The sequence below is a fragment of the Lissotriton helveticus genome, chromosome 3_1 (assembly GCF_964261635.1).
Source record: "Lissotriton helveticus chromosome 3_1, aLisHel1.1, whole genome shotgun sequence".
Classification (NCBI taxonomy): Eukaryota; Metazoa; Chordata; class Amphibia; order Caudata; family Salamandridae; genus Lissotriton; species Lissotriton helveticus.
Window position 1 is genome coordinate 1,486,758,833 of NC_136061.1, and position 20,553 is coordinate 1,486,779,385.

At 47.8% G+C, this 20,553-nt stretch overlaps 1 protein-coding gene across 2 annotated transcripts in view; it reads right to left on the minus strand.

The window, feature by feature from the left end:
- Positions 1-20,553, minus strand: part of LOC144823535 (uncharacterized) — a 337,732-nt gene that overhangs the window by 266,394 nt on the left and 50,785 nt on the right. For both annotated transcript variants that reach the window (XM_078682134.1, XM_078682133.1), the window contains exon 4: positions 13,554-13,643. In XM_078682134.1, the coding sequence (XP_078538260.1) occupies positions 13,554-13,643 (90 nt within the window). The remainder of the gene's footprint in view (positions 1-13,553; positions 13,644-20,553) is intronic.

Here is a 20,553-nt window from a genome sequence, read left to right on the forward strand (position 1 = left end):
TGACCCTTGGCATATTGTGGCTGAAAATGTTCTACCCACTTTTCTTGGGGGACCCAATTCTGTGGCTTATCCGGGTTGCCCTCCACGCCCCACTTGTAAACATTCCAAAACCTGCGCGTGTCTTTACAGGATCCTGCTTCCTTAAGGTCATTCCACCTTTTCTCGTCCCAGTCACGCTTAGCTCTTGAGACAGCATTTTTATACTTCAGCCTGGCTGCCCTAATATTCTCAATGGACTCAGATTTAATTGCTTTTCCCAAATCAAGGCGGGCCTTCCTGCATTCACCAGAATACCAGCGTGGTGGTTCCGGTGCGCAGGAACCTTTCCGCCTACAGGGCTTAGCAAAAAGGCTTTTAAGTTCATCAAAATGAACCTGATGGATCCTAGTTCCATCTTGTAATTTTAAAATATATTGTCCCCTTCCGATATCAATAATAAATCTAATTTCGCCTGCCCAAGCTTACTAGTTATAAAATCCAAATTCTCTTTATAAAGGGAAACTTTGGGCCATCGAACGTGGCGCATATCGTTTGATATCACAATGTCAAGAGAGGGAGTAGGAGTCATTATAACCCCATGATGATCAGGAGATTCCCAGTAAGAGATTCATAGACAAGGGATTATGGTCGCTCTCAACCCTATCTATAATCTTCATGTCCTGAAGATATTTCCACAGGCCCAGGTTAAGCAGAATATAATCTATTCTACTCTTACGTATGCCACTTCTAAATGTGAGTGCCCCAACCTTATCGCCTTCGGTCCTTCCATTTGCTGCTCTTAGACCTTTGTTTAGGCAAATAGAATTCATTTGAACCGCTATGTCTGACCATTTACTAACTGGTTCAAGGTCCAATTTAGGAATCCCCCACTCTCTGTCCTCCTCCTCCGACACATTCCAGCTTCCCTTTATAAGACGCTCAACATTTACGTTAAAATCCCCCCCCCACAATTACATTGAAAGGAGAGCAATGACTTTCCAATGAGTTTTCCAAGAGCACAAAAACCTCTGATTTTCTACCCCCCGTACTGCTCGCATACAAATTATAGATATAGACTGGTACAAGATTTGGAAACTTAAGTCTTAGGACCTGGAGATCTCTATGGTTAGTAGGAATGGTTTTTACTACTGCCCCCAGGTCCTCTCTTAACCAGATAGTTAGTCCTCCAGACGGTCTCCCCCTCCCTTCCTTCACTGCAGGGATGCTATAATTTAAGTATCCAGGGAAATGCACTTCCTCCATTGCCCATGTTTCCTGAAATAGGCATAGTTCATGTTCTCTAATGAATAATGCCCACTCAGGTGACTCTAACTTAGTCTTTAGGCCAGCTATGTTCCATGAAAGAACAGATCCCGGGTCACTGACACAAGGTACAAGACAAGCCTCCCCTGTGGATTTTTGGCAAGTATTGGAGGGGATAGATTCATCAGCGGGACAGACCAGTTGAGTTTGATTTTTGGGAGAATTTGCTGAAATACAACTAGAATCCTCACCTGGTGTTTCACTGATGTCTGCTTCACTGACTAGTTCAATTGGGGATGGGAATAAAAGTCAATTGTTCAAGTCTAATGTCGAACTTTCCCCATATGAACTATCGACCTGTATAGGTTTCCAGGATTGGCCGGGAGTTGCTCTCATCTGAATCCTAGAATGATCTGGGGAACAAGATCTAAATTCCAAATGTAATAGTTCTCCAGCTACCATTGGGGTTTTAAAAATAAGTTCTATGCAGTCATAGGGATCACCCTGGAAAGTTAGCCTAGTTGCGCACTGAATATCCTCCCTAATCACTGATCTACATCCCCTTACATATCTAATCCAGTGGATAGCTTTGTTGGACAGAGAATCGGGAGTTTCGCGTTCCCTGCCAACAGGTAGCTTAGGTATGTTAATCAAATGTACTGGTGGTGATTTGGTGGAATTAAAATTGGGTGTAGAAAAAACAGTGATTGGTCCTGAGTGGCCCATTTGCTGCCGGCTAGGTGGGGGATTATGCCAAGCTTGAATTAATCTGGATGGTCGATTATCCACAGATTGCCATGTTGCGCCCTTTGTTGGAATTGAGCTGTGCCCATGGGATAGGCGTTTCTCCACAGGCCCTAAATTCCCTGGTCTAACAGGCTCATTTATACTACTGTCTTTGGGTACCGCAGTTTCTGGTCTAGATTTTTTATTTGACAAGGAGGTAACATTTCCTACATGAGTTGGTACATTTGCCTGGTTAGAGCTAGGGGCTTTAGGTATTACAGGAGTTTTAGTTTGTTCCACCTTTAAGTTGTTGACAACAGTAGTTAAGTTATCAATCTTAACTTACATACCCTTAATTAGGGCACATAAATGGGTCACTAAGTCAAACAATGGTTTATCACGATGATCAGGTGCATCAGGAAATATCTCAGGGATGCTTTCTGCTGAACTTAAACCAGATCCTATCATGTCCGGCCTGCTATCTAGGTGGGAATTTTCGATATGGGCTAAAACAGTAAACTTATTAGCACAGGGTAGATTTAAGAAGCTTTCTGTATTCTGGTCCACATCTGATTCACTCTCATTTAAATTATCCTCTGTAATCTTAGATACTGGTGGATTATCCCCTGCGGGTGGTTTGCCCATAAACATTCTAGGAATAACTGCTGGCCCCCTTGTTTTGATCTTTCTACCCTTTACAACCCCTGAACTAACTACCTCGCCTACATCTACCCCTAAATTGGGGGTGTCTGCTAGCAAATCAGTACAATCGAGGATCAATTCATCAATTCTGTCCATCCGTTCCATAACACAATTTTCCCCGGCATTTGGCTGGCGCTTTCTGGCGGACTTGCATTTCTGTCTCTTAGCATGCTTTCCTCCCTTAGTAGCCCCTCCAGCAGATTGAATGGGATCCTCCGGGTTTTTCCTTTTCCCCATTGCTCCAAAGCTTTAGGACCACAAACAATCGGAGAGCTATGGATGTACAGTACCTTTTGCTGGTAGATGTAAGGGGGGGGGGCCAGCCCTGCCTTCTCCTGCCCCAGACGGCCCGCCCTTTGCCCGGGCTTCGCCCGGCACGTCCCGCGGCGCAGGAAACGGAAGTTGTTAAATAGTGCCGATGAGGATGTGGGCGGTCCCAAGCACAGGTGATGACCCGCACTGACTCCTGGTCAGTGGAGTCCCGTGCAGCTTGGAATGTTGGCCCCACAACAATTACACCGCAAGTTCTTTGGTGCAGAGCCCCCTCCTGGGGCTACAGTCAGTTCCGGTGACGGTAGGCAGACTCGGCGAAGCGGGACCCGCGCTAGCGGGTTCCGCGAGCTCCTTTCAGGTGCCGATGAGGGTGTGGGCGGTCCCAAGCACAGGTGGTGACCCGCACGGACTACTGGTCAGTGGAGTCCCGTGCAGCTTGGAATGTTGGCCTCACAACGATTACACCGCAAGTTCTTTGGCGCAGGGCCCCCTCCTGGGGCTACAGTCAGTTCCGGTGACGGTAGGCAGACTCGGCGAAGCGGGACCCGTGCCAGCGGGTTCCGCGAGCTCCTTTCAGGTGCCGATGAGGGTGTGAGCGGTCCCAAGCACAGGTGGTGACCCGCACGGACTCCTGGTCAGTGGAGTCCCGTGTAGCTTGGAATGTTGGCCCCACAACGATTACACAGCAAGTTCTTTGGCGCAGAGACCCCTCCTGGGGCTACAGTCAGTTCCGATGACGGTAGGCAGACTCGGCGAAGCGGGACCCCAACACTTTCTCTACTGCTGCACTTTTTGGGAGGGGGAATAGTAATATTTCCCCCTCTGCTATCTAACACTTTCCCTACTGTTGCACTCACTGCAGTTGGAATAGATATTTTTACTCCATTGCTAGCCGAAACTTTTCCTACATTTGCACTCACTGAAGTGGGAATAGTTAATTTTACCCCTCTGCTTACCAGCACTTTCGCTACTGTTGCATAAGTGGAGAGGGAATAGTAAATTTTACCCCTCCGCTATCCAACATTTATCCAACTGTTGTACTCAGTGGAGTGAGAATAGTAATGTTTACCCCTGTGCTATCCAACACTTTCCCTACTGTTGCACTCACTGGTGTTTGAATAGGAATTTTTACTCCATTGCTATCCAACACTTTCTCTACTGTTACACTCACTGGAGTGGGAATTGTAATTTTTACCCCTTTGCTTACCAGCACTTTCCCTACTGTTGCATAAGTGGAGAGGGAATAGTAATTTTAACCCCCCTCCCCGCTATCCATTACTTTCCCTACTGTTGCTCTCACTGGAGTTGGAATAGGAATTTATACCCCTCAGCTATCCAACACTTTCCCTACTTTTGCACTCACTGGTGTTTGAATAGGAATTTTTACTCCATTGCTATCCAACACTTTTCCTACATTTGCACTCACTGAAGTGGGAATAGTTAATTTTACCCCTCTGCTTACCAGCACTTTCGCTACTGTTGCATAAGTGGAGAGGGAATAGTAAATTTTACCCCTCCGCTATCCAACATTTATCCTACTGTTGCACTCAGTGGAGTGTGAATAGTAATTTTTACCCCTGTGCTATCCAACACTTTCTCTACTGCTGCACTTTTTGGGAGTGGGAATAGTAATTTTACCCCCCCCCTCCCCGCTATCCAATACTTTCCCTACTGTTGCTCTCACTGGAGTTGGAATAGGAATTTATACCCCTCGGCTATCCAACACTTTCCCTACTTTTGCACTCATTGGAGTTGGAATAGGAATTTTTACCCCTCCGCTATCCAACACTTTCCCTGTTGTTGCACTCAATGGAGTGGGAATAGTAATTTTTACCCCTTCGCTATCCAGCACTTTCCTACTGTTGCACTCACTGGAGTGGGAATAGTAATTGTTACCCCTCTGCTATCCAACACTTATCCTACTGTTGCACTCAGTGGAGTGAGAACAGTAATTGTTATACCTACGCCATCCAACACTTATCCTACTGTTGCATTCAGTGGAATGAGAATAGTTATTTTTACCCCTCCGCTATCCAACACTTTCTCTGCTGTTGATCTCACTGGAATTGGAATAGTTATGTTTAATCCTCGGCTATGTAACACATTCCCTATTGTTGCACTCACTGGAGTGGGAATAGTAATTTTTACCCCTCTGCTATCCAACACTTTCCCTACTGTTGCACTCACTGGAGTGGGAATAGTAATTTTTACCCCTCTGCTATCCATCACTTTCCCTACTGTTGCACTCAGTGGAAAGGGAAAAGTAAATTTGACTTCTCCGCTAGCCAACATTTATCCTACTGTTGCACTCAGTGGCGTGCGCATAGTAATTTTGACCCCTCTGCTATGCAACAACTTCCCTATTGTTGCACTCACTGGAGTGGGAATAGTAATTTGTACACCTCCACTATCCAACACTTTCCCTACTGTTGCACTTACTGGAGTTGGAATAGTAAATTAAATGTTTCCGCTATCCAACACTTTCCTCTACTGTTGCACTTACTGCAGTTGGAATAGTTATTTATACTCCATTGCTAGCCAACACTTTCCCTACATTTGCACTCACTGAAGTGGGAATAGTTAATTTTACCCCGCTGCTATCCAACACTTTCTCTACTGTTACACTCACTGGAGTGGGAATTGTAATTTGTACCCCTTTGCTTATCAGCACTTACCCTACTGTTGCATTAAGTGGAGAGGGAATAGTAAATTTTACCCCTTCGCTATCCAACATTTATCCTACTGTTGCACTCAGTGGAGACAAGACCCCCTACTTGAAATTCAACTATACAATGAGCAGATCACACCTGGTCTTCCTTGATCTCAATATACTGGCATGACAAGGAGCTTTAGCTACCACTACCGATTTCAAGCCCATTGCCAGAAACTGCCTTCTTATTTATGACAGTTTTCATCCCTGGCATCTGAAAGAAAACCTCCCCTTCGGGCAATTCTTACGCCTGAGGAGGAACTGCACAGACAAACAGGACTACAACTCGGAGGCTAAAGATCTTAGTGAGAAACTGCTGAGGCACAATTACCCTAAACACCTGGTGTCAAAAGCAAAAAAGAGGGCCTCTAATAACAATAGGCCTCTAATAACTGCTAGGGCCCAAAGTTAACAACGCCACCAAAACTAAGAGACCTATCTGCATTACCACATTTAATGTTGCGTCTGACAAAAGTGACTAAGATAGTCAAGAAACACTGGCGCACACTTAACAGTGGGGCCTGAACATACCTACACCAATGTTCAGCCACAGACGAGGCATGAACCTGAAAAACCACTTAGTACATACACTACCACTACCCAATGCCGCCAATGAGGAAGAAGGAAGTGTACGACGACTGCACCCACTACCCCAGGACACTACCCTTGCAGTAACTGCAGCGTCTGCCACCTCACTTCAGCCACCAAGACAGTGAATCTAAATTACAACACCACATGGGAATTTAGACAATTCACTAACTGCAACACGACAGGGGTGGTGTACCTAATTACATGCACATGTAATCTCCACTACGTAGGGATGACTTCTAGGAAAGTCCGCACCCGAATAGTTGAACACCGGAGTAACATACACTACAAGCGTACCACCATGAGAATGGCTACCCACTTCCATGAGAAACAACACACATCTAACGATATGAGGTGGGTGGTACTAGAACACATCAAAAATAAAGATAACCTAGAGAAAGAGTTGAATGAAAGAGAACAGCGCTGGGTTTTCAAACTTCGTACCGACACCCAGGGCCTCAACGATGACATCCCCTGGGGTCAGTTTTGCTAAATGGTATCCTCAAGCCATGATCTGTCAGACAGAAAAAGATAGGAGACCCACGAAGAAGTTTACCATTGGAGGTTTCACCTCTGAGGTCGGTGGCAGATACCTCGTGTACCAACTGCAACTGTAAACATATACATTTTGGATAAACTAAGCCCCTTTAACTAGGACAGATATTTTTGGATGTCATGACACCGAGGGAAACACTCTTTAGCCAGCCACATGGCATCAACACATGTGACATAATCATGTAATTCCCTGTTTAAATCCACACCACCACGCGGCTTCAATATCCAGGCAGTACTAGGATGAACCCCATCCTGTGACATCATTCGCTCTCTACAGACAGCGAGTGTGCTCATCTTTTTTATGGCATGACACCAAGGGAAACACTCTTTAGCCAACCACGAGGCATCAACACCTGTGACATAATCATGACATTCCCCCGTTAAATCTACACCACCACGTGGCTACAATATCCAGGCAGTACAAGGATGTACCCAATCCTGTGACATCATTCACTCTCTACACACAGTGAGTGTGCTCATCTGTACTGTGTAAATTTTACCGACGTAAATTTTTACCTACATAACTACAACTTTTTCAGGGTCCCTAAAAAGCCACAGCTTTATCAATATCCTAATCAATTGTTGCTTTGTAAACAATACAATATTATACTCCTATTAATAACAGGGTATTATGTGAGGATACCGCGGAGTCCACTCACGTATCCTACCAGCATGGCCGCCACCTTTGCCATCGGCAGTGGCCATTTTGTAAACTTCTCCCGCGGTCTAGTTCTTACAGACCTCGTCGCGGGAGAATGCGGAAGTATTTATTCAGTCCCCCGCCGGTAACACTCTAAGATGCGGTCCGACGTGGAGACGAATAGGTGTCCGGATGCGGTTTTTCCTATTTTGAACTAAGTGTCGATTTACCTCCACAGGAACCAGATAACAGGACAGATATCCGTATCTACTAACCGGGGGTTTCTAAAACGCATACGCTAACAATTTCCTACCCGTTTTTCCTCTTATTGCATATAATTTCTCAGGGAAGCACCACCCCCTGTGAGTCCATGAAGCACAGTTCTGCTCACAACTTAGGGGCCGATTAGGATGGCGGACGGACCTGCGTCCGTCCGCCACCCCAGAGGTGGAGGGACCATCCGCAGGGGCAGCGGCGGTCCCTCCGTGCAAATTAGGATGTGAGCGCCACCCTGGCGGTCACATCTTGTATGTTTAACATTGTTTAACATTGCGGACCCGCCGCAATTTTAAAACTGCATGTTTCACATTTACATGCACAAATCGGCAGGCACCACGCGGTGCCTGCCGCTTTGTGCATGTATATGTTGGGGGGTACCATAGGGTACCCCCCATGTGCACCCCCGACGCCCGCAACGGGCCCCCAAACACCAATGTCCACATGCTTTTCCACGGCGGAAAAGCCGCCGCGGAAAAGCATGTGTCCGTGCACATCCTAATTTGGCTGACGGTGTCTTGCAGACACCATCGCCAAATAGCCCTCCACACCCCGCGGATCAGCGGCGGACGGACCAGCCGTCCGCCGCTGATCCCACCGCAATCCCACCGCCAGCCTAATCTGGCGGTGGGTGTTGTCTGTGGCCGCGGCGGTTAATCCGCATCCTCCAGGCCGGCGGTGGCTTCTGCTGGCCCGGGGGATGCGGATTAACCGCCATCCTAATCGGCCCCTAAGTATGTGTTTACAGTCGGATATAACACCTTTTTCCTGTCTGTATGTGCGTCGTGTGAAAGTCACCTCATGTATGTTGTGTGTTTTTAAAGATAACCAACCACCACGCAGCACGTTTGGCGGGCATGTTTATACCTTTTAGTTTGCAACCACGCTCTGAACCCTGACGACTGCACGCCCCATTAAGGAGCACCTCTCCAGCATGGAATTACATTACAATGTGTACCCACCTACTCTACAAGAGAGAGGGGGCTGTTCTCTAACCATGTCTTTCTTTACTGTTACAGATACACTACGTGACATAGTGATCGTATGTATAACCACGCATGCTTTATTAGTTGCAGTGTTTTGTTGATTTAATATTTCAATTCCACATTTAGGTTTAATAGGAGTGGCAAACACAAGGCTGGTTCCTGTGTGGTCCTGATGAAGAGCTAGGAGTAGACTCGAAACATGTTGATCTTACACTGAACTCCTACCCGTTATAGTTAGGTTTTTTCGTGTAACACTCCCTTTTAGATATACCAACCTAGGAGCGATAATAAAGTATTTTAGCCCACTAGCAAGGTATTTTTGATCACCTTAACCCACTCCACCACACTGTGCACCACACATAGTCTTCCACTATAAGTGCACCTACGTATTTTTCACAAGTCGTAGCACGCCCCAGTTCGTAGAGAACTGGGATGGCCCCAATGATGAAGCATGTTTCTTTCCTGAAGGCAATCTCTGATCATATTGACTGGGAGCCTCTTCCTTTGACTAGGTCCTGAAACCCGAGACCTCGGGTTTCATTTGGAGTATAAACTAAGGAGGGCAGACCCAGTTGATAAAAACCTCTACCTCCCTTTCCTTTTGTGAATTATTTCTTCATTAAATCAATTTGTAATATTTTATTTAAATGCATATTACATTTATTTTATTTTGTTAAAGTTATATTTATTATTTAATATATATTTTATATTTATAAACATCGATATTTTATACATCTATATTTTTTAGATCCATATTTTTGTCCATATTTTTGTACTTACCTGTTTGAATATAAGAGTCGATGTTTTTGTTGTCTATAAATTTCATGCGCATTTTAATATCGATATTTTTTATATCGTTGTTGTGTCAGTGAACCAAAAACATGTTCCGGCACCAGCATGCCAGATAGTTTCACACAGTTATAGTCAGCTCATCCTTGGCAAATGACTGAGCTATTGGAAGAGGAATTTTCAGAAAGAAGCATCCACAAGGGAAATGCCAATAACATGATATCTGACATGCCTACACCACTGCCTTAACACCACAACATACTTCGCAAACATCTTAGACCACTAGAACACCAAACCCCAAAGTAAAGCACAACTTACCCACATCTTCCACTACATAAACTTGTATTCTATCACCACAAGACTGCAGGCACACACCAGATAATAAATCAGCACACTACTGGTCTCTACACAGAGTCCAGCAAAACACATTCCATTTTAAAGCATCATTCAACAAGCCCAACTGACCCTCCCAGCACTCAATGACTCCCTGTCTCACTTCTGCAATTCTGAGCATTGAATAATACACACCGCCACTCAGCAGACCCTAACCACACACAGTAAGCAGCACAGTATGAGCCATATAACACCTTCACTGGCTGGCTCAAAACAGAGGAATCAGTGTGGGGCACAGAGTGGACCTAGAAGAAGGCTATCGGAAGATGTGAGAAGGTGAACCCTCAAACAAATAAACCAACTCAGATAAACAAACTAGCAAGGATTGGAGAGCAAGAGTCAGGTCTCTGGAAAACATAGAATGAGCATGGGTGCAGGTCAACATGGGAACCAGAGGCACGGGGAAACGTTGAATGCTGCTCAGAGACACAAGAAGGATTTCCGAAGCTAAGTAAGCCAGAATATACAGATAACACAATATGTTAGGAACAGATCACATCACTCTACTAACATGCCAGCTCAAGGCTCACAAGCAACTTACCTTGACCCTTTTCCCAGCACCAGCATAATCGCACACCCACACATAAGGCTTCAAGTAACCTGCCCATACATTCTGCAATTAAGTGATACACCTCACGAGATGGGCTGTATTTCCACAGCTGACTCGTAATTAAAATGTGTGCACAAAAAATACCGTAACTAATGGGAATATGTGATTGTCATGAAGGTGGCAAAAACTTGATAGCAATTCTGACTTTAAACTCTTGTGCTACGGAATACGGAAAATAAGGTAGTTCTCAATAAGTTCTTTCCCTCTCTACTCTTATTAATGACCAGTGATATTTCTAATTGCTGGAATTGTGAAAACCAAAGACAAATGTAAACCACAACATTTCTAGAGAGTACAAATTAGGTTTCACCATCTGAAAACAGATACTTTTAGAAAGGAAGCTATTGTGTTGCTTCGCTGTTTCAGGTAACACGCTTTCTTAACCTCTTCCATGCTGATGACGGAACCGCTTTGTCATCAGCCGCAGTAGAGCTGTGCTGATGACTGAGCGGTTCCGTCATGGCCCGCTCGACGCGGCGCGTTCTATTGAGCGGTCGGGGCCATGATGGAACCGCTCCGTCATGAGCACAGCTCAACCGAGGCTGGTGACGGAGCGGTTCCGTCACCAGCATGGGCGCGCCGCGCGGCCCCCCCGCCCCTTAGCGCTGCGGCGGAATAACAGCCGCAGCGAAGGTGTTAATAATTAGGCGATGAAAGGCTCCTGCAATAGGTACTGTAATTTGAGGAGTGGTTCTGTAAAGATGTGCTTCTTAATTCTACTGCAGGAGGATATGATGGCTCACCTTACTCCAAATCGACTAAAACTTAATATTGACTCAGTCAAAACATTTCTTTATGTAATCTGTAGTTTATTTCTCTGAACCTTAAGTATGCTTCCGTTTCTCTCCCACTCAGTCATCCTCTTTCATGTGGTTTGTTTGATTTGTTTACTTCACTTCTTAGGAAATCTTACTTCGTTTTCCTGGATCCCTCCTCTGTAGTCAATAAGATGCAAATAGCAGAAAAAATAAGATCCTTTAACATAATGTGCACTAACATTGATCGTGACTGCTAGAAAGTCAATTTTTGTTTTAACGCAGAAGAATAGTTTTCGGCTGTTCAGGTCTTTCTTTTCTTGTTTCTTCATCCAGCTATTTCATACAGAAGTGGGATATACAGACACGTGGTGTCAGTTCTTGCAAGGAGGAGATAGGGGCCTTTCCGAGATCATCCCTTTATGTAATGGCCTTAAGCAGGGCTGTCTCCTTGCCCCGTTACTTTTTTCTTTATATATTGCAGACTTACCTGCTTCACTCTCTTCCTGTGAAGGTATAGCACCTATACTGGGCGGAAAGCACATTTCATGTATGCTATACGCGGATGATATCATAATAATGGATCTTATGCCTAAAGGCCTTGCCAAACGCCTCCTAGCTCTACATCAGTATGCAGATTCCCATTTTTTAAAAATTAATGCATCTAAGAGCAAAATTATGTGCATCTCAGGCTGGAAAAAACAAAAATTCACGAACTTTACTTGGTCTGTGGGAGATGACAAACTTGAGGTAGTAAAGACTTCTGTCTTCTTAGGAAAATTAATCTGTGACAATTTAAGTACTAAACCCCACACCGATAACAATGCCCGGAAGGCTTTATCTCAAGGTAGAAGCTTAAGTGCATTGTACTCGGCAATGGGAAGAAGGCATTTCTCATATTTACTGGAGGTCTTTAGGGCAAAAGTTCCTTGTACCCTCCTATATGGTTTAGAACTAATTGACATTAAGCATTGGGATTTCCTAAATAAGGTGGAGGGAAAATTGCTAAGAAGCGCAGCCTCTATTAGTTCCGCCTGCTCTGTGGCTGCTTGCAGACTTGAGTTTGGGTTGCGCAGCAGTTGGGTGCAGGGCCTGGCAGCTGTAGTATGTTGGGTCGCAAGCATAGCCAGAGGAGAAGAGGGGACTATGAGGTTCCTCTTAAAGACGGAACTATTAGGAAGTTTAAGAGAACACTCCTTAATTGTTAATAACTTTAGAAAGGCTGTATCGCTCCTACAGCTGGAAGAGAACTCTCTCTTCTCTTTATCCGCATCCCAGCTAAAGTCTGTTTTGAAAGAGGCTACTTGGGATCTTAGCTTTAGACTAGACAGTACTTCAATTCTTGCTAAGAAGGGTATTAATCCTCTCACTGATTCATTCGCTAGAAAATTTGTGCAACCTTACGCTACTTGGAACTTACCACACGGTATTCGGAGATTTTGGTTTTTATTGAGACAGGACCTGTTACCTTTAAACAATCTTTTATTTAAATGGTACGGAGTCTCTGCTAATTTCAATTTTTGTCATCAATCTATTCAAGATCAAGCGCACGTACTTTTTATATGCCCAGTGCTGCGTCCTTATCGCTGCAAATGGTTAAGACAAATATGTTTGCAAATGGGTATTGTAAATGCTAATTATTTTATGTTCGCCCTACACAACCCTCCTAATGAGAGATTTTGTTTCTGCATTTGTTATTTTTTTTAATGTTTTTTAGATATTTTTTGATCAATGACATGCGCATTAATGTGACACTTTGTATTGCAGTAAGTGCTATAATTTGTCTTTTTTATATTATGAATGGTATTTTGTATTGTGTTCTTTTTCTTATGTGGACCTCCACGGAGTTCCAAAACATAATAAAGATTGAACTTGAACTTGATTTGTTTACTTCACTTCTTAGGAAATCTTACTTCGTTTTCCTGGATCCCTCCTCTGTAGTCAATAAGATGCAAATAGCAGAAAAAATAAGATCCTTTAACATAATGTGCACTAACATTGATCGTGACGGCTAGAAAGTCAATTTTTGTTTTAACGCAGAAGAATAGTTTTCGGCTGTTCAGGTCTTTCTTTTCTTGTTTCTTCATCCAGCTATTTCATACAGAAGTGGGATCCTTCTGGTTTCATACAATAATGCTGCATAAAGCATGCAAGATGCTTGACTTTAACTTTACTGACTTGTTTATTTGGATACACAATCACTTCTTCTATGGAGTGGGGAGTCTCAAATTAAGTAAGGCGCCATTTTTAAAGAGGATGATTCTTAAGAAGTTTTTTTTTATTCAAAATAACACACTGCATTCCTCACCTCTGCTTAGGGCATCATGGTTTGCCTTCTCATCGGTATCCTGAGAACTCTGCAGATGTTGGTGTTGTCTGAGTAACACGTCGGAATCGCCTATTCAATAAAGAAGAAATCTATGATTTGCACTTTAACAGGTAAAAATTTAAATTTACTATGGTAATTATTTAGGCGGCTTCAAATTGTATTCTGTAAAAAGCCAGCACTCATAGGTCTCGTCAGGGGTAGTAAGCGCTATATAAATGCAATTTCATAATGCACGGAATCAATTAAATCACACACACACACATTCATTCATAAATTACCTGATGACCATACACAGAGAGGATATAGACAAAGAAAGCTAAATATGAAAAACAGATGTTTGAAAACTATTATATTAAAACAAGAGAAAAAAGTCTAACATTTATAAACAGTGGGACAAGTGTATTTTGGCCACAGCACTGTGCACGCAGCATTTACAATGTGACCTGAACAATTGTTTGCGTTATGTTAGATGCATGGTCACTAGGATTTACAGAAATGTTGCCTCGCAAATATTTATGAGCAGGATTCCATCTGCGGTACTTTAAAAAAAAAATGTAAAACCTTTATTAAAGAATAAAGACACATCAGGCACAGTACACCGTGCAGCACCAACGCATGTAACAACAGGATGCATTACAAAAAATTTGGTAGATTACAATCAGGTAACAGTCACAGCATGATGGTGAATCCAGCATATAAAGACACAGCTAAACAGTATCAGAGCCTCAGCCCCAGGAGGAGGAAGCACACATGAAAAAGCGTACTTAGTAGGGAATCTGAAGCAACAGGGGCGCAGGTAGAGAGAAAAGGGGTGGGGAGTAGTCACTGACCAGCGCCGGCGGCCGCCGCGGACCCAGGGCCGGCGGGGAGCGCGGGAGAGGAAGCGCCGCTGGGGTGGGAATGGGAGAAAAGTTAGGAGACCAATGTGGCCCAGATGTCAACAGGGCGAGATCTGGCAGGCATTAAGTCCCAGAACACAGACAGGAGAGTCTGACACTGAGAGGCATCCTCAAGCCAATTCTCAATCTTGGAAGCAGGTCGACGCCCCCAACACATGGCCACCCTGGCGAGCACCAATAGCATCGAGATGAGGCGGCGAGAGGCATCTGGGCAGAACTTGACAAATCCCAGGAGGCACAGGGGGGGGATCAGGTTGTACGACAGAGCCAGTAATGTCAGAGATGGTGGAGCACACTGCCAGCCAGAACTCGGAAACCTTAGGACAAAGCCACGCCAAGTGGGCGAAGTCCGCGGCAGGGGCAGCACAGCGCAGACAGTTGTCCCCAGGGATAAGCCCAAGCCAATGGAGCTGTACGGGGGTGCGGTACATCCTGTGCAAGTACTTGAAGTGGATTAGGCAGAGCCGATAGTTCGAGGACAGCTTTTTGGTTTGATTACAACAGTAAAGCCAGTCGGCCTCCCATATATAGCCAAGCCCAGGTCTGCACTCCACGCCTCCCGATCAGAAGATATGTGAGCAGACGCGTAAAGCTTGGTTTAACTTGTGCGGCGAGGTTGAGGAGTATATGAAGTCCAAAGCTGGAAGGGTAGGCGGGGGCCGGGAAGGTAGGGTGCAGTTTCCGGCAAGTGGCACGCAGCTGATAAAATAGCAGTGTATCTTGCAACCCCGGGGAGTCTGGAAGAGAGTAAAAGGAGGTCTCTGGGTACAGATCCGCCACTGTCCTGAGGCCCAAGCGCACCGTATGACGGGACATGCTGGACGACTGAAGCGCAAGGAAGTCAGGGTGATTAACAATTGGCATGGAATTAGCAGAGAGAAGGGAAAGGCCCGAGTGCCGGCACAGGCAAGACCAAGCCCAACGCAGCGCCTCAACCTTGTCAACCTCCGCCCGGGGGCGTACCGCGGGCGCGAACAGTGCGGTTGACCGAGTCCATGGGGAAGCCAAGTCGGTCTCCACCGCTACGTGAGCCTGATAGGGGGTGGGGTGGTTCCAAAAATGTAAAAAATTGGCCTGGGCGCATAGGGCATAGATATGGAAATCAGGCGCGCCCAGCCCTCCAGCAGACATAGGGAGAGTAAGGATATTGTACACAACCCTGGGTTATTTACCTGCCCAAACAAGCAAGATGATCAGAGAGTGCAATTTTCGGAAAAAGTGAGAGGTGAGGAGGATAGGCATATTCGAGAAAAGGTAAAGGAATTTAGGAAGAACCACCATTTTGGCAATGGCGATCCGGCCAACCAGGGGGAACGATAGTTGGCTCCACGAGGGGACCCTGGATTCTAACCAGTCCACCGCCCCCCCAAAGTTAGCCCTCAACAGCTCATCCAGATCCCTGCTAAGCCAAATGCCCAGATAGTGCGTAGGGCCGGATGCCCACTCGAACAGGGAGTCAGGTGAGAAAGGGACAGTGGCGTTGTTCAGGAGGAACAGAACGGACTTGCTCCAGTTCACCTGAATGTCCGAGAGCTCACCAAATCATATGATTTCCCGGACTAAAGGGCTGAGGTTGTCCTGTGGATGGCGGACATATAGAGTGACATCATCTGCGTACATGGAGACAAGAAGGGAGCCAGACGAGAAACCGATGCCCCTGTGCGTTTAGTGCTGACGTAACCTAGCGGTCAGAGGCTCCTTAGCGAGGGCAAAGAGCATGGGTGATAAGTAACACCCCTGTCCTGTCGGGTGCCGCGGGCGATGCAGATGGGATCAGAAACCTGGCCATTAATACGGAGGCGCGCAGAAGGATTAGTATAAAGAAGTCTGATCTTGCACGGAAAGATGTCGCTTAAACCCATACGCGGTAGGATGTAAAAAAAGAAGGGCCGCTCCAGTAGGAGTATCGAACACCTTTGTGGCATCGAGAAGGGCGGCCACTGCCGGCAGGGTGGGATTAATTTGATGCAAGACGGAAAATATGGTACGCAGATTATGGGAGGTTGCCCTCCCGGGTATAAAGCCGGATTGATCGGGAAGGGCAATGGTGGGCATTAACAGGAGAAGGTGAGAGGCGATCAATTTAGCAAAAATGTTTTTATCAATATTAATAAGGGAGAGGGGGGCGGTAGGAATCCCGATGGTCAGCCAGCTTGTCAGGCTTAAGGAGCAGGGTAATCAGGGCCTCGTGCAGCGGGTGGGAAAAGACCGGTGTCAAAAGCCTTGTTGTACATGGCCGCCAGATGCGGCTCCAGGATATCAGCAAATGTTTTGTAAAACGAGGCGGGCAGGCCATCTAGACCCGGGGCCTTGTCGCCAGGGAGGCTGCTTATGGCTGCCAATATTTCTTCCCTAGAAAAATTTGCGGTGATAATCTTCGAGCCAGACCAGGTCAATGGACTCGAAATACCGATCAAACTCCTCCCGTGGCAGAGGAGTACCAGCCGAGTAAAGTTGTGAGTAAAAATCGATAAAGCGGGATTTGATATCCTCTGGGGAGGTTGTCCTATCCAGGCCACCATCGCTGAGGGCGGTTATATAGGAGGCTGCACGGTGGGCGTAAAAGGTTAGCAAGGGTATGTCCTGGGCGGTCTCCCTCACCGAAGCGGCACGCCCGACCCTCTCTGCCAAGAAAGGACAGTTCACGGCCGGCTTCATCTGAGAATTAGGTGTGCTTTTGGCGAAGGAGCGCAAGCGTTTCCGGGTCGGGACACGCCGCCTGGGCTGCAACCTGATCCCTAATTTCACCCTCGAGCCTTGACAGTGTGGAGCGAATAGCACGAAGGACGCCCGCCTGTCGGGAAATACACTCACCTCGGATGACAACCTTGAAACCCTCCCATAGGGTACAAGCGGAATAGACGGAGCCTGTATTAAGCTCAAAATAATTAGTGATCGCCGTGTGAATGTCTGAGCAGAACACAGTATCCTGCAGGGCGTTGGGAGGCAGACACAACGTAAAGGCCCGACGCTGGGAGAAAGGACGCCTAAGACGAATCTGGACCGGCGCTAGATCGGACAAGGTACGGGCCATGTGCTCAGCATCAGTGAGCCAAGACAGGACATCCGGCGAGGTCAGCCAGAGGTCGATTCGCGACCAGCAACCTCTCGCCCCTGTCACGCAAGTGCCCTCACAGGCTTCAAGGCGGCAATGGCGCCAAACGTCGTAAAGTGCATTATCAGTTAAAATGGGCTTAAGAGCTGAAACAGCATGCAGGTGAGATGAGAAAGAGCCTGAGCGGTCCAAGGTCGCTTAAAGAGCAACATTAAAATCACCTCCCCAAATCACTGCCGCGGAGCCACAGGAGGAGATGACATGCCAAATATGATGAAACATTCCAGGTCATCCGAGTTGGGGCCATATACTGCGGCGATCGTGACGGGCTGGGCTGGAAGCAGACCGTGGAGAATTACATATCTACCTTCTGGATCGAGGAGAACCTGTGAGGTCTGCCACGGAAGGCCAAGGCGCAGCCAAATGGAAACTCCCCTAGCATAGGATGGGTAAGTGGAAAAGTGGGATTCCCCCCAGTAGCAGGACTGGAGTCTGGAGACGGAGCCTGGCAGCAAGTGCGTCTCCTGTAAGAGATATATACCTACTTTGTGGCACTGTAGGTGTTAATGGATGAGGCGAGCCTTGCAGAAATCATTCAGGCCACGGACTTTCCAAGTCCAGCAGACTATGTCAGTCATATGGAGGCAGGACGGGAATGAGCACTAGGTGGGGCAGACAACAGGGAGCGCAGACCAGCGGGGCGCTCAAGTGAAGCAGGGGAGACCACCGATGGTGAGGTGGAGCAGGGGAGGGGAGTGGAGTAACACAGGTAACTAAAAACAGCAGCAATCAATGGGCAGCAGCCTCCTGGGCAGCGCGGGGAGGGCGCGCAAGGCACGACCTATAGAGGGAGGAAGAGACCAGGGAAGCAGCATGTGTGGCTGTGAGACGTGTCGAGTAAGGACAATCAAAACAAATTGGAGGACGGTGTGCTGTGCAAAAGACCAAGCAGGGCAGATTGCGGATTTAGGTACACTTGCAATGGTGCTGTGTAGGGGGCACAATGCAGTGTCAAAAACAAACAAGCAGGAACCCAACAACCCGATCACCCCCCACCCTCAACCACCAACCCAAACAGGAAAAAAACCAACCACCCCGCACCCACACCAACCCCCCAATCAGGCTGAGAATACCACCCACTCCACCCAGGGAACCCACAACTGGGAGAGGGCAACACAAAGTGAACAATGGGAATCATCCCGGTGGGGGCATGGCAGGACTCGGCGGATACCCCTTCAGAGAAGCAGGGTGGCCAAACTGTAGTAGAATAGCGACATCAAAAACAGGTCTCAGGTGCACCCCAGGCAGGCACCGGGGCAGCATAGACACCACACCAGGACGCGCCACTAGAGCAGAAGGAGCAGCACACAGTCCCAGGGAGCCGCAGAGTTGTGGGTGGCAAATTGTGGAGGGCGTCCCGCTCCAGTTGTAAGCAGAAGAGGGCCACCAGCTGGCCCCGGGCAGTTGCAGAGCGGAGGGCCCAGGGGCACACCAGCGGGCCGTGTGGCAATGCGTCAGGCACCCGGGAGGGCTGGGGCAGAAGCGGGTGAGGAGGGGCCCCAGCGGCTACCCACAGGGCCCAGTCGCCGTCGAGAGTCCGCCTGCGAGGGAGCCAGTCCCCAGGGGGCCTCACTTAGAGGAGATGTCCAAACGGCGCCACCAAGTCAGCAAGGCCCGTCCCTGGGTGGGCGAGTCCCCGGCAAGTGGGAGCCAAGAATTGTCGCAGGAAGGAGGGGCAGAAACTGACTCTCCGCCTCACCCCCGGGAGCAGGCCTCGGAGCAGGGGGCCGGGTGTGGCAGTTGGGCCTCAGCGAGGCATAGATGAGAGGGCGCGCAGGACGGCCTGACCGCGGCGGCCGGCGATCTCCACAGCGCCGCTCAGCAGGGGTCAAGCAGGGTGCAGCGGCCGGCACTCACCGAGGGGGAAACACCAGCGGGGGAGGCGAGGGAGTACGCCGCTCCCACAGCCCAGTACAAAAGGGAGTGGTGATGGACGGAGCATCTGAATCAATCAAACACTCACACCCAGTCAAAAGATCTGGGTTTAATCCATCACCGTTCTTTAGCCAACTCTGCCACCCCTGTTCAGACATGGCTATATGCAAATCAGTCTGACCCTGTGCCTCATGGGAACAGTCCAGCCCGAACTGCCAAGCCATGTCTTCCCTGGACCGGAAACAAGCTTCCGAGGACCAGTTTCTGGCATTCCAGCCGTCTTCAGCCCGGCTTGCTTGAATCCAGTGGCAAAGTGAGCAAGGGACTCGCGTCTGAGCATACCCTGCCACACTTATGGCGGCCAAAAGCAGTACAAAAGGGGGTGGTGATGGACGGAGCATCTGAATCAATCAAACACTCACACCCAGTCAAAAGATCTGGGTATACACCCACAGCCCAGCACAGGTGGCGCTGCACCTACGCGAGGCCGGGGAGGAGCACTAGGCCACAGACAGGCCTCAGCGTCACCAGACCAGGCCACACAGCGAGCGGCCCCCAGCCCCACTGGCAAACCCCCTCAGCAATGGCGCGACTCACCGGGGAAGGCAGCGTCCGGTCCCTGGCATCAGCACTGCCGCAAAGTGGCCTTGCAGACAGGAGCAGCTCCGGTGGAGGTGCCGGCGGACACCCAGCGCAGAGGCCCAGCGCCAGCAACGGGGAGAGGATATCGGCCGGGGGGGGGCACGCAGAAGCACCAAAGTGTAACAGGTAGGTGCACAGTGCTCCCCCGATTCAGGACTCGGCAGTGTGGTGCGGAAAATGCGACAATGCCAGCAGGATTCTTGCAGATGAAAGAGCTTGACCGGCAGAGCACACTTAGAGTGCGGCCATCTTGCAGCCGGCCAAGCCACGCCCCCCCATCTGCGGTACTTAGTAACCAGTCACAACTGCAGAGATTGAGTCCTGCAAGAAACCTCCACCTCTGTGTCCGCAACGCACCAGTATTCCAGTGCTACAAGGCAAGTGGAAGCTTCCCAAAGGGATATCAGGGTGAGCAAACTGTACCCTGTGACTTCTGCTGATCTCCTAA